Source organism: Mandrillus leucophaeus, unplaced genomic scaffold (assembly GCF_000951045.1).
Source record: "Mandrillus leucophaeus isolate KB7577 unplaced genomic scaffold, Mleu.le_1.0 Scaffold190, whole genome shotgun sequence".
In the NCBI taxonomy this organism is placed as follows: Eukaryota; Metazoa; Chordata; class Mammalia; order Primates; family Cercopithecidae; genus Mandrillus; species Mandrillus leucophaeus.
Genome location: NW_012101921.1, coordinates 4,117,673 through 4,132,545, shown reverse-complemented (window position 1 = coordinate 4,132,545; position 14,873 = coordinate 4,117,673). Strand labels below are relative to the sequence as shown.

The 14,873-nt window shown below is 36.9% G+C and overlaps 1 protein-coding gene across 1 annotated transcript in view; it reads right to left on the bottom strand.

Moving 5' to 3' along the window:
• Positions 1-14,873, bottom strand: part of CAMKMT (calmodulin-lysine N-methyltransferase) — a 406,998-nt gene that overhangs the window by 389,634 nt on the left and 2,491 nt on the right. The window contains exon 2 of the mRNA XM_011978214.1: positions 5,674-5,846. Within this exon, the coding sequence (XP_011833604.1) occupies positions 5,674-5,846 (173 nt within the window). The remainder of the gene's footprint in view (positions 1-5,673; positions 5,847-14,873) is intronic.

Here is a 14,873-nt window from a genome sequence, read left to right as displayed (position 1 = left end):
AGGGTGAAACTAGAGGTTAAAAGCAAGCCATGGCTAAATATGACATTAAAATTATAGGTAACAAATGAAAAAATAGATATGTTAGACTTCATCAAAATTAAAAATTTTGTGCATCAAAAGATACTACATATCAAGAAAGTGAAAAGAAAATGCACAGGCTAGGAGAAAACATTTGCAAATATCACATGTATGATAGGGTCTAATATCCAGAATATATAAAAATAACTCGGACAATAAAAAGAGACAGCTCAACTAAAAACAGATAAAGACAGGAGTGCAAAAGTCCCATTGGAAAGAAAATAAAAAATTAAAAAGGAAAAAAAAAAAGCAAAGAACTTGAATAGGCATTTCTCAAAAAAAAAAAAAATACAAATGGCCAATGAGCACATGAAAAGATGTTCAACATCATTAGACAATAGAGAAATGCACATCAAAACCACAGAGAGATATCACTTCATATCCACTATGAGGGTTATAATTTTTTTAAAAGAGAAGAAAAATTAACAAGTGCTTCACTGATAAGCATAGGGAGAAACTAAAACACTCATACATTCCTAGAATATAAAATCGTACAGTGCTATGAAAAATAGTTGGCTATTCCTCAAAAAGTTAAACATAGAGTTACCATATGACCCAGCAATTCCACTCCTAGGTACATACCCAAGAGAATTAAAAGCATATGTTCACACAAAAACTTGTACATGCATATTCATAGTGTTATTACTCATAATAGCCAAAAAGTAGAAACAATCCAAATGTTCATCAACTGATGAAAAAATAAACAAAATACATTAGCCATACAGTGGGATATTAGCCATAAAAAAGGAATGAGGCACTGATATGTGGTATAATATGGCTGAATCTTAAATTTAAAAATATTATGCTCAGTGAAAGCAGACAGACATAAAGGGCCACATATTGTAGGATTCCATTTACGTAAAGTGTCCAGAACAGACGATACATAGAGTCAGAAAGTCAATTACTGTTGCCAGGGACTAGGGGAAGGAGGAGAATGAGGAGTTATAGCCAATGTATATGGGGTTTCTTTTCAGGGTAATGAAAAAGTTCTGGAATAGTGATGAAGGCCGTACAACATTGTAAATATACTTAAAACCACTGAATTTCATACTTTAAAATGATGAAAATAGTAAATTTTGTTATGTAAATTGTATTGTGAGTAAAAGAAAACTGATCCAAAAATACAAAGTAAGCCAGAGAGTAGAATGCGTCCTAAAAGGCTGCAGAAGAACAAAGAGGAGAGGTTTTCAGAAGGTTTGAAAAACTTAATTCTAGGCTGGGTACAGCGGCTTACGCCTGTAATCCCAGCACTTTGGGAGGCCGAGGAAGGTGGATCACAAGGTCAAGAGATTGAGATCATCCTGGCCAATATGGTGAAACCCCGTCTCTACTAAAAATACAAAAATTAGCTGGGCATGGTGGCATGCACCTGTAGTCCCAGCTACTCAGGAGGCTGAGGCAAGAAAATCACTTGAAACCGGGAGGCGGAGGTTGCAGTGAGCCAAGATCATGCCACTGCACTCCAGCCTGGTGACAGAGTGAGACTCTGTCTCAAAATAAACAAACAAACAAACAAATAAACTTAATTCTAGATGCTTTGGAGTTCTTTCAAAAATAAGTGGTTAAAAAATAAAAATTTTAAAACTAAATAGCTAAAGAGATGTTTTCCAGTCTTATATCTATGAGTTGTAGGAAATTAGTAGATGGTTTCTCTACATGTACTATATTGGAATTTGGAAAATGTTTAAGGGAACATTTCAATGTACTGAAACAGTATATTTATATGTAAGCACACTACGTAAAAAAAATTGTGATGAGATTTAAAACAAATTAGAAAACTAAGTTATAGTAGCCCATATCTATGATTTAAGATCCATAAAAATGTGACACAATGGAATTCACCGTTTTCTGGAAAGTATGGATCATATTTTACAGGTCCTAAAAAACGCTGTTTTATTACTAATGCTCAGCTCTGTTGTTAATATCACTACTAACATTAAAACTATGCTTTTAAATATAGATGCAGTATTCATATTTGTCTCAGATGCCAGCCTGGCCAAGCTCTATATAGGCACCTAGGTTATACCACACATACAAAAATAATATGCCATACATCTAATTCATAAGCAAACCATCTAATGACTACTTTTTATTTACTGAACATTCACAAGCTACGTAACTAAAATAATGAGGTGAGGGTTTGGTCTTTTTCTTTCCCTGGAAATGGAAGGTATGATCTCAGTGTAGTGCATTTGTTATAATAGAAAGATGCAACACAGTCAAAGACAAAGTCATTCTTAACTTTTTGCCCATTCTAAGTTCCCAGGACAAGCCAAAAGTCAAGAGTTCTAGCCTTCTAATTCAGCAATTACCATAGCAACAGCAGTCTTATTCAAACAAAGGACAGTTCAGGCCTCTCAGCTTTTTCTATACCTAAGACATGCATACACTTATAAATGAATAAGTCAGGCACTTATATGGTTCCATATACAATGGAAGTAATTTAAAGCTTCCAGAATATGCGAACTCCTGCTGTGCTGAAATTAAGTTGGAATACGGGAGATAGGAACAATTTGTGTCTACACAGCAAGCTTTATACAATAGATTACAGTTTATGAGACAGGGAAAAGGAAATTTTAATTAAAGAATTTTAGTATAAACATTTCCTGGTATCTCTTCGTTTATAAACTTGCATCCATCTAATAACAAGAGCCTCTTCTACAAAGTTCTAAGAAATAAAGTACCAAATGCCAGGCATAGTGGTTCATGCCTGTAATCCCACCACTTTGGGAGGTCACGGCAGGCAGATCCCTTGACCCCAGCAGTTTGAGACCAGCCTGGGCAACACAGCAAAACTCCATCTCTACAAAATATACAAAACTTAGCTGGGCATGGTGGCATGTAACTGTAGTCCTAGCTACTTGGGAGACTAAGGCAGGAGGATTGCTTGAGCCTGGGAGGTCAAGAGTTCAGTGAGCTATGATTATGCCACTGCACACCAGCCTGGGCAATACAGTGAGACCATCTCAAAAAAGAGAAAGAAAGAAAGAACCAGAAAGGCAAGAATATTTTGTCAATAAACAAAATCCAGGAGTCATACCATGGATTTTCATTTTAAAACTCTCAACATTTAATTTGAAACAAAGAGTCGACCATCCACAGGTAGACAAAGACAACAACAAACCCTGGGAATTTTGTAACCTAACTTTTACATTGTTCAAACCTTAGCTTCAGATGAAAAGTCACTAAGGGAAAAGTATTCCTTCATTTTAAGTATCCTTATATAAGGCTGACAGAAAATAATGGTCAAAGTTTTTATTAAGGCCACTGCTTATATAAACAAGATACAAGTAGGTATTTTGAATTCACAAATACCTAGGTATTAACCCTCTTGGGGGTATTCATTTCAACTCTAATAAAACTTTAAGGAGACAAATTAATGGGTAGCAATAGTTTAAGATAGACAAAACTAATAAGTATTGATAACAAGTACTGATCACCCTGTGTGTGTTCTCTCTGTTAAGCTGTGGCAGGTGATCTCAGGCGGTAAGAACTGAGAAAGTGAAAATGGGGTTTACAATTACAGTAACATCCCCAGTGTCTTTTTTGTTTGTTTGTTTGTTTGTTTTGAGACAGTCTCACTCTGTCACCCAGGCTGGAGTTCAGTGGCACAATCTCATCTGACTGCAACCTCCACTCCCAGGTTCAAGCAATTCTCATGTGTTAGCCACCGAGTAACTGGGATTATAATGAACAACCATGCCTAGCTAATTTTTTTTTGTATTTTTAGTAGAGACAGGGTTTCAGCAGGTTGACCAGGCTGGTCTCGAACTCCTAGGCTCAAGTGATCCACCCTTCTCAGCCTCCCAAAAGTGCTGAAACTACAGGCATGAGCCACTGTGCCCAGCCCGACATCTCTAATGCTTAGCCCCTTAGTAGAACCTGGAGTAGGCTGGGCATGGTGGCTCACACTTGTAATTCCAGCACTTTGGGAAGTCAAGGCAGGTGGATCACTTGATTTCAGGAGTTCAAAACCAGCCTGGCCAAGATGGTAAAACCTTATCTCTACTAAAAATACAAAAAAATTGGCCAGGTGTGGTGGCACACGCCTGTAATCCCAGCTACTCCGGAGGCTGACGTGGGAAGATTGATTGAGCCCGGGAGGTTGAGGCTGCTGTGAGCTGTGATTGTGCCATTGTACTCCAGCCTGGGTGACACAGGAACACTCTGCCTCAAAAAAAAAAAAAAAAAAGAAATCAAATAAAAGTAAAGAAAATGCCAAATAAAAGATACAAACTTACAGATTTTTGGGTATACCTGTACATTCATTATAAAATTCTAATTAGGAAGCCCCAACTGCTTTGCTTTTTTTTTTTTTTTTTTGAGATGGAGTCTTTCTCTGTCACCCAGGCTGGAGTGCAGTGGCACGATCTCGGCTCACTGCAAGCTCTGCCTCCCAGGTTCACACTGTTCTCCTGCCTCAGCCTCCTGAGTAGCTGGGACTACAGGCTACCAATTTTTTTTTTTTTTTGTATTTTTGTATTTTTTATTATTTGTATTATTTGTATTTAATTTTTGTATTTTTTTGTAAAGGTGGGGTTTTGCCACGTTGCCCAGGCTGGTCTTGAACTCCTAGGGTCAAGTGATCCACCCGCCTTGGCCTCCTAAAGTGCCGGGATTACAGGCATGAGCTACTGTACCCACTCGGCATTTTCAGTAAAATAATATTATAAAACCAGATTCTAATTGTTCTTTCCTGCCCATCCTAGTCAATTTTTATCCAAATCCAAAATTTTTAGCTATTATATCTTTTAAAACTTAGATATTCTAAACTAAAATAGCTCGAGAAACATATACTATAAATAGACATCCTTTGTGAAAATTTTTTTCTTAAAATTATTCCTAGCCTCACCTAAACCTTATTCAGTCACATTTCCACTTAAAATGTTTTTTGCTCTTCTTACAGTTACTGTAAATGTGCTCCTCCCTCCCTTTCAAAATGTGAAATCCTGTCAGAAAAGGCAGATTTTATAAAATCAAACACCTACAGTAATATTGCAACATGCTAGAATATAACTGTGAGACAAAATTAATTCAGTAAAATGGTATCTCGTTACTGCAGTCTGCAACTCTCTTGTCTCTTTTCTAATGATTTTTAAAGTCAGAACAGTCCATATGCTTCTTATAATATCAGTGTTTTCACTTGAATTTTCTCCTTTAGTCTTAAGATTGATTCTATTCTGAAAGTAATAAAAATAAATAAATGGAAAAAATACCAAAGCTTGATTTTTCAGATTACTACTTGAAGGGTAGTTTGGAAAAATTCTGTTTTCACTTTCAGCCTTCTTTGCCTCAAAACAAACACGGCTTTTTGTCATAAACATATGCTATGACAGAATGTTTAAATGAACCCTTTGATTTGCAACCACCTTATCTTCAAATGACACTATATTCGTGAGGATTTTTTTCTTTAGTCTGACAATACAGCAAGACCCAGTTAAAACAGTAGAATTTCCTAAAACAAGTTGTAAAACCTAAGTTCTGATAAAGATTGTCTGTAAACTCAATAGAATAAATAATGAGATTCTTATTAGATTGTTTTTCTCATCCAAGAGAAATCTAGTTTTTACAAATCTTAACTAGAATAATGGTTACCTTATGGAGATACTGTATTCAGGACAGAAGATGCTTGTATATTGGACCCATGCACCAACCTCCTTTTCAGTTTCCCTTTCTTTGACTTCTGTTACTGAAAACAGATTAAATGATTCAAATCTTCTTACAGATACATGTCGCAGGCAATCATCCAGGTGTTTTTGCTTCAGAACCTTTGAAATAAAACCAAATATTGCAGTCATGTTATATAAACACATAGTAAGTTAAGTGTTCAAAATGTTCAAAATTTAAGTGGTAAGGGGACTTTCCCTTCCAATAATGACAGATTAGATAATTCACATATATCTCCTACTGAAGATAACTATAAAAGATGAACAAAATATTTTAAAACATTACTTGAAGACATCACAGAGCAAAGACAGTGAAGATTTACAAATCTGATATATATATATATATATATATATATTTTTTTTTTTTTTTTTTGAGACAGGATCCTACTTTGTCACCCAGCCTCACTGTCACCCAGCCTGTCACCCAGCTAGGTTCAGGCGATCCTCCTACCTCAGGCTCCCTAGCAGCTGGAACTACAAGTATGCACCACCACGACTGGCTAATTTTTTAAATTTTTTGTAGAGATGGGGTCTCCCTATATTACCCAGGCTGAATTCAAACTCCTGGGCTCAAGTGATCTCCAACCCTGGCCTCTCAAAGTGCTGGGATTACAGGTGTGAGCCACAGCACCTCGCCCGCAGTCTGATATCTTTAAAAGGAGAAAACCTACAAAGGTTACTCTGACTTTTGCAACCACTTTTCTCCTGGGGATATTTGTCAATTCCAAAAGAAAGAATCGAGAAGATTAGTTGCATCTTTAATAGCCTATGGAGCTAGGAGAGAAAAATTGAATTTCAAAACTTACCTAGGAATGGGGAGATATATTGAGTATGCAAGGTATGTATGTTTTAGCATAATGAATAATTTTGCTGGTGTTGCTGAAAGACAGATTTTAAAGTGTGGGAGATATAACCCAATAATGACGTTTGGATTTTATTTGGATCCTATTCTAAAATAATCAAATTATAAAGAAAAATTATGACAAAATGAGAAAAATTTGAAAACTGATCAGATCTTTCATGACTTCAATTAATTATTTTGGGTTGATGTGGTATTGTGATTTTTTAATGTCATTTTTATAAGTTCATAATAAAACATCTGAAGAAAAAAATGACATGTGAGATTTGCTTCAAAATAATGGTGTGGGGGGCAATGGGAGAAGTGAGATTAAATACCGTTGTTCATGGGTTAAAATTGCTGAAGCTTATCAGTACCTGAATTATTATTATATTCTTCTCTCTAGTTTTATACATGTTTGACATTTCCCATGATAGAAAAATCTTAGATATAAAATAACTTCTGACTCATAAGCAAACAAAAATAAATAAAAAGATATTTAAAAAGCCAAATATATTTGGAAACTAAGCAATGTACTTATAAATAACCTATGAACCAGAAAAATTATAGGCCAGGTGCAGTGGCTCATGCCTGTAATCCCAACACTTTGGAAGACTGAGGCAGGAGGACTGCTTGAGGCCAGGAGTTCCAGACCAGCCTGAGCAACATGACAACACCCCATATCTACAAAAAATAAAAATAGGCTGGGCACAGTGGCTCATGCCTGTAATCCCAGCACTTTGGGGAGGCCGAGGCGGGTAGATCACCAGAGGTCAGAAGTTTGAGACCAGCCTGGCCAACATGGTGAAACCTTATCCTTACTAAAAATACAAAAATTAGCCAGGCGTGGTGGCGCGGGCCTGTAATCCCAGCTAACAGGGAGGCTGGGGCAGGAGAATCGCTTGAACCCAGGAGGCAGAGGTTGCAGTAAGCCAAGATTGCGCCATTGCACTCCAGCCTGGGTGACAACAGCGAGACTCTGTCTCAAAAAAATTTAAAAATAAAAATAATTATGCAGGATGTGGTGGTGTGTGCCTGTAGTCCTAACTACTCAGGAGGCTGAGGCAAGAGGATTGCTTGAGCTTAGGAGTCTGAAGCTGCAGTGAGCAATGATCAAGCCATTGCACTCCAAACTGGGTGACAGAGTGAGGCTCTATCTCTGAAAAAAAACAAGGAAAATTATAAAGTAATTTTGAATTGAATAATAGAAATACATTTCAAAACATATAACATGCAGCTAAATCCAGGCTTATAGAAAAAAATATGGAAAGGTCAAAAGTTAATAAGCATTCATTGCAAAAATTTGAAAAATAAGCAAATTAGATCCCTGAAAGAGTACAAGTTAATGAAATAGAAAACAAACATAGGAGAGAGAATCAATAACACCAAAGGTTGTTTCTTTGAAAAGATTGATAAAATTGATAAATCCTTAATAAGACTAATAAAAAAAAAAGGAAGAAGTATCAATGTGATATAGGGAGATTACTATAATATAAATCCTGTAGACATTAAAAAACAATAATGAAGGGATATTTATGAAAACTAACTTTGAAAATTTAGATGAAATGGACAAATTTCTAGAAAAACACAACTAATAAAACTGACACAAGAAGAAATGGAAAATCCCAATAGTTTAAACTATTTCAAAAACTGAATTCATACATATAAAACTTACCACAAAGAATAATCCAGGCCCAGATTGCTCACAAGAAAATTATATGAAATGTCTGAGTAAGAATTAATGCAAGTCTTACCACATTCTTCATTAAATACTCAAACAACACTATGGGATAGATACCCATTACGTGAGAGAAAAAACTAGAACACAGGGCAGTTACGTAATTTGCCCAACATCGGAGAGTTCACAAGAGGCAAACCTAAAGTTAAAATACAAGCTGCCTGACTACAGACCCTATACTCTTAATACCACTACTTGTACAGAATATGATAAACTGGCATCACCTATCCATTCCAGCTTCCAAGATACCTTTCTATTTTATAGAGCTGGAAAGTTAGAAACTGTATTTCCCGGAATCCTTAGCAGCCAGAGTTTCAGGTGTGATTTTGGTTTAACTATTCAGATGCACTAACATGAGATTTGAAAGGAGGAAAGATGGTGTTAACTATAATTCACCAACTTGTGCTGGTTAGAATAGTTGTAAAGATACTTGGTTTTTCTAAAGCAGCTTTAACAGAGGTCCCAGTGTTGACTCTAATTTAATGGAGAGTGAAAGGAAGCACAAGTGGCATCACCTCTCCTGGTACAGATCTAGAAGCAAGGTATGCTTCTAGAATCTATAGTCATGGCACAGCAGCTTCCTGTTCATCAAAGATCACAGCTAAAGTGATGTAATCCTGGAGACAGCTTCAGGTTCTTCATTGTGGTAGAGGCAGTATTTCTCTCGGCTGGCCAATTTCAGCTTTATACTGTGCTGGGACTCGGCTGTTCTGGGATTCATTCTTAGACTGTTTCTCCAATGATTTTGTAAGCACTTAATTCACTATGCTAAACCCCCTTCTGCTTAAAGTAGCTAGAGTGGTTTGTATTTTCTAAAAAGGAACCCTTATTCCAACAATGCATAATTCTTATGTGTAGAAGGGCAAACTGAGATCAAAACAATTGAGAAAATATATCAGTATGAATATATCTCATAAGAAAAATATGTTTAAATTTTATATACAATGTAGAAGTTTTAGAAGGTTAGTTTTTTTTTTTCTTTGAGACGGAGTCTCGCTCTATTGCCCAGGCTGGAGTGCAGTGGCTGGATCTCAGCTCACTGCAAGCTCCGCCTCCCGGGTTCACGCCATTCTCCTGCCTCAGCCTCCCGAGTAGCTGGGACTACAGGCACCCGCCACCTCGCCCAGTTAGTTTTTTATATTTTTAGTAGAGACGGGGTTTCACCATGTTAGCCAGGATGGTCTCGATCTCCTGACCTTGTGATCCGCCCGTCTCGGCCTCCCAAAGTGCTGGGACTACAGGCTTGAGCCACCACGCCCGGCCAGAAGGTTAGTTTTTTAAATGGAGGATCAGAAAAGGTAGCCTCTCTTTGAAGGTTTTATTTATTTTTAATTGTTTAAAAGCCTTAATCAAACGCAGGGTCCTAGCCAGGCATGGTGGTTCATGCTTATAATCCCAGCACTTTCAGAGGCAAAGGTGGGTAGATCGCTGGCGGCCAGGAGCTCAATACCAGCCTGGCCAACATGGTGAAACCCCATCTCTATTAAAAATGCAAGAATTAGGCAGTGCACGGCATGCACCTGTAATCCCAGGTTCTTGGGAGGCTGAGGCACGAGAATTGCTTGAGCCTGGGAGGCAGAAGGCACAGGAGGCATGAGAATTGTTTGAGCCAGATTGCACTACTGTACTCCAGCCTGGGCAACAGAGCAAGATTCTGTTTAAAAATAATAATAATAATAATAATACAGGGTCTTATTGTCTGTCAACTATGGGCAACAGGAAGAAAAACAAACTACTCAACAGAGTTTACTCTTAGGAAAAAACAAAGTATTAAATTTTTAAAAATATAAAATGTAGATATTATAAATTGTCTTCAATCTTGCCCAATTAAACTCCAAACAGTAAATACCTTTTTATAGTCTAAATTACTCTAATATCAAGGTAAAGGCACCAAGGTACTCTGATGTCAAGGTAATGGCACCATAAACCACTAATGTAAAAAATAATTTAAGTTACCACATGTATAATACTGGAAGGGGCTTTCATAGTTTAGTATGATCTGCATGATCTATATGATCTACAATATGACAACAAGCTAATATTCAATGAAAGTAACAGGCAACATATTTAGAACAAATAAGACATTTATATAATCCATGTTAGGTAAAAGTAATTACAATAGGAGATCAAGTCAAATTACTTTTGATGTTTCTTTAAAAAGAAGATACAGTTATTTTAAGGCCATCAATAATATTTGTAGTTTTATGAACTGAGAGGATACTCAAATCTCCCATCAAGTTAACCTTAAGGTAGATTATAACCTTATCATCTACCACTTTTAGAAGACCTCCTTCAAATACCCATGTTATATAATTAAATAATATTCAAATGAAATTATCTGGGGTGAAGGAATTAGTCAAGGCATTTTCTCATTCTCCTAAGTAAGTCAATAAGCCATTTAGTCAAATATTAATGCTATGCCAAGTAAGTTCATGTCAAAAGATTAAGTATCAGAAGAAAAAAAAAAAAAAGACATCAAGTCCTAAGGTCCCTAAACCCATTAGGTAAACAACGTATGAAACTGAACACAATGGAAGTCGAAGACCCATTTATTAACCTGAAATGTTTGTTTACTTCAGAACTAACTAAACTGATCATAACTATACGGAAACACTTATGAAGACCAGATGTAGCAGTGGGATAGAGGAGTAAGGCTAAACACAAAAGTACTGGTTGAAAAACTTTTAGAAGAGTAGCTAGACGCCCTGATTACATCATCAACACCAGGCAACTACACTTCCCCACAATGGAACTTTAATAGGTACATTTCTAGAGAAGATGAGTGACAGTTCTGATCTTAAACATCAAGTACAGCTTAAAGTAGTATAACAGGCTCTTCATTCTGATCAATATCCTTTTCCTTCACTTAGCTTCTAGATAATAGGCAGCGAGTCATATCTGCCAGAGAGATTGCAATATAGAATGAGTACACCTTATTCAAAATGGAACCAGAAGTGTTTTGGATTTTGAATTTGTTCAGATATTGGATTTGTTTGGATTTGGGAATATTTGCAAAACATAAAGAGAAGGCTTGGGATGGGACCCAAGTCTAAACATGAAATTCATTTATTTTTCATATATACCTTATACACATGGCCTGAAGGCAATTTTATATAATTTTTAAAATAATTTTATGCACAAAACAAAGTTTTGATTGTATTTTAATTGCAACTCGTCACATGAGGTCAAGCATGGAATTTTCCATTCGTGGCAACATGTCGACTCTCAAAAAGTTTCAGATATTGGAGCATTTAAGATCTTGAATTTTTGGATTAGGGATGCTTAACCTGGTTTCCTTTCTGGGATACTGGAACAAGATAAAAAGACCTGTAGATACTGACATTTGGGATCCCCCCCAACAAAAATGGCCAATTCCAGTTACCCTACAGTTAGGAGAACAGTAAACAGAACTCTGAATCCCTATATTTATATATGAATCTATGCTCAGGGATGCAAGTAAAAACCAGAAAACCTTATCCTTTATATGCAGAAGCTATATTGTTTCCCATTTTTAAGACACAGCAACAGGCCAGGCATGGTGGTCACACCTGTAATCCCAGCACTTTGGGAGGCTGAGGTGGGCAGAATGCTTAAGCTCAGGAGTTCGAGACCAGCCTGGGCAACATGGCAAAACCCCATCCCTGCTAAAAAAGAAATACAAAAATTAGCCAGGCATGGTGGTGTGCACCTGTAGTCCCAGCTACTCGGAAGACTAAGGCACAAGAATCGTTTGAACCCAGGACATGGAAGTTGCAGTGAGCTAGGATCACACCACTGCACTTCAGCCTGGGTGATGGAGTGAGACTCTGTCTCAAATAATAATAATAATAATAGCTACTATTTATGGTGAGTCTATGACGTGGCAGATTCCAAGCTAAGCATTTTACAAATATTATGTCAAATACTCAAAACAACCCTCTAAAGTATGTGTTATTGCTCCCATTAAGTGAAGAGAAAACTGAGGTTAGAAAAGTAAAAAGCTGTCCAAATTCCGACAACTTACAGAAGACTTACATCACACCTGTTACCAAAAGGATTTAAGATGGCTTAAAAAGATGAACAATACAAGATACCATTTGTGAAAAGTGGATGAGAAAGAAAAAAAGAAAGCAAAAGTAAGGATATAAAACAAAGTCAAGAATAAAGGTGAAACAAAAATACATTCCATAACAATCTAAATACTTGATACAGATCAGTGAAGAGCGCACAGCAAGTGGTAGACCTAGGACTGGATCAAGATTTAGATGCATCTGATGCCAGTGTCAAGTTGTATGCTTGCCAAGTTAACTGTGCTTCTTCACAAACCTTTTTATTCTACTTGTTCTTCAAAATAACAAATTAAATTTGTCATCAATGAAATATTTAACTTGTCATTAAATAAATTAAATTTGTCATCAATTAAATATTTAACTTCTCATTAATTAAATATTACAAAACTAATAACATAGAGCTAAAAGGGAGTTGTCGCTACCCTAAAAGCCAAGTTGAATGTTTTAGAAAGATAAAGGTAAGTTGCTTAAAAGTTTACTATCAATTTAGGTATTGGAAGCCAACTACAAACATTTGAAGAATTATAAATATCTAGAAAGATTTGACACTCAGAAAATAACTTCACTTGGAATATGTATTGTTATTACAATTCACCTCTTAACCAACTTTTTCAATTAGCCAATCCAGGTAAAAGCATCCTGCTTTGATATAAATTGTACTGTGAAATATTCCATAATCAGATTCTTCAGCCAGGTAGTCACACCTCTAGTCAAGATTTTTCATTCGGTAGGTGGTTTGTAAATACACGTGTAACAGTCATTGCTACTCTTCCATCTGCCCTACGTCACCTCCTTTTAGGAACTGCCCTTCCCTCACTCTATGTAATTCTAGTGAGGTTGTTACACCTTACCTGCCACAGGGTGGGTTGATGACCCAGGTTAGCCAAAGTGCCCCATTCTGGACATAGCAATTGGTCCAACCTTGGCCTATCAGAGTCCTTTGGAAGAAATGATTTGGATGTTGGGGGAAAGAGTTATTTCTTCTGGATTACTAGCTGGATGGATATGAAAGTTTGGAGTTGCCAGTGGCCATCTTTGTCAACATGTAATGAGACTCAACAAAGAGGAAAATAGAACAACATCCATAACCTCTACTGATATTGATTAATAAACTTCCAGACCTCATCTAATTTAAGTACTCGCTTGACTCAAATTTTGGCAATTTATCTGGTAACCTGGAACCAAATGATGCACTAGGTCAACCAGGTTTTCTCTCAAAACCTGTGTTTTGTTAATTACAAAACACAGAAAATACTGAACAGTTAACATAAAGTAAAAGGCCATGAGACAGCACTGGAGCTCTATAGGGTAATGGAAAGACAGAATTGTAAAGGAAAAAACAAGCGGACAGAGCAGATGTTCTGCAGATGTCCCACGAGAGAGAAAAGGAGTCACATATCTCTAGCACTGCTTAGATCCCTTATAGTTTTCCAGTACTAGATGCATATAAGATAGGAATGGTTCATTCATTTGAAATACATTTACTAAGAGCATGTAAATGTTTAATATATGTGATCGATTAAATTATAATAGAAAAAGATTCACTTCCTCTTTGTCACCTCCAAGGAAGGAGTTGTATTTCCCTGCCCCTTGACTTTGGCCAATAGGAAGTAAACACATGATGTGAGCAGGGGTTTAAAATGTGTTTCTGTGGTTGGGCTTGCTCTTATACCTCTGCTATCACCATGAGGACTTTAGCCCACTAGTCCAAAGATTAGAGACATATGGACCACATGTGCATCATAGAGATACCCAGGTGACTACAGCCTATGTCAGTCAGCTCCCAGGTGGTCCCCACATGCACCAACAAAACAAATATTAACTGCTGTATGCCACTGTGATGTTGTGGTTCTTACTGAGCAATAACTTACTGATAAAATACACTAAGGACTAGGTGCTATGCGCCATTTAAAGACTGACCTTACTCTCAGGCTTTCCACAGACACTTAACAACATCTACTAAAAACCAATTAACCAGGTCCTGTGCTAGATGCAGAGGATATAAACTAATAAAACATCACCTTTTCCCAGGGAGAATGCCCATTCTAGTAATAAAGAGAGACTCTGATCACATGATCATAAAATAATATAAGGGGCTCACTAGTAGAGTGGGCTGAGGGTTTAACTTAGCCCAGAGGCATTAGGGGTGGCTTCACAGAAGAGTAGTTTGAAATGGAAGTGTGAAGAATGAACAATCATTCACCAAGTAGAGAAGATAAAAAGACTCCAAGCAGGCAGATGTATACCAAAAGTTTCAATGTCAGAACGTGTGGGGAGGTCATGTAACAGCCACACCTGAAACTTGTCACTGTTCTTATTTAGACCGCAATTTATAATGAACGTAAATGCTGTAGCTTTTACTACACTAAGAATCACTGAAAGCCAGGCATCACGGCATACCCCTGTAATCCCAACTACTCAGGAAGATGAGGTGGGAGGATTGCTTGAGCCCAGGAGTTACCTGCCTGGGCAACAAGTAAGACCCCAGCTCATTTATTTAAAAA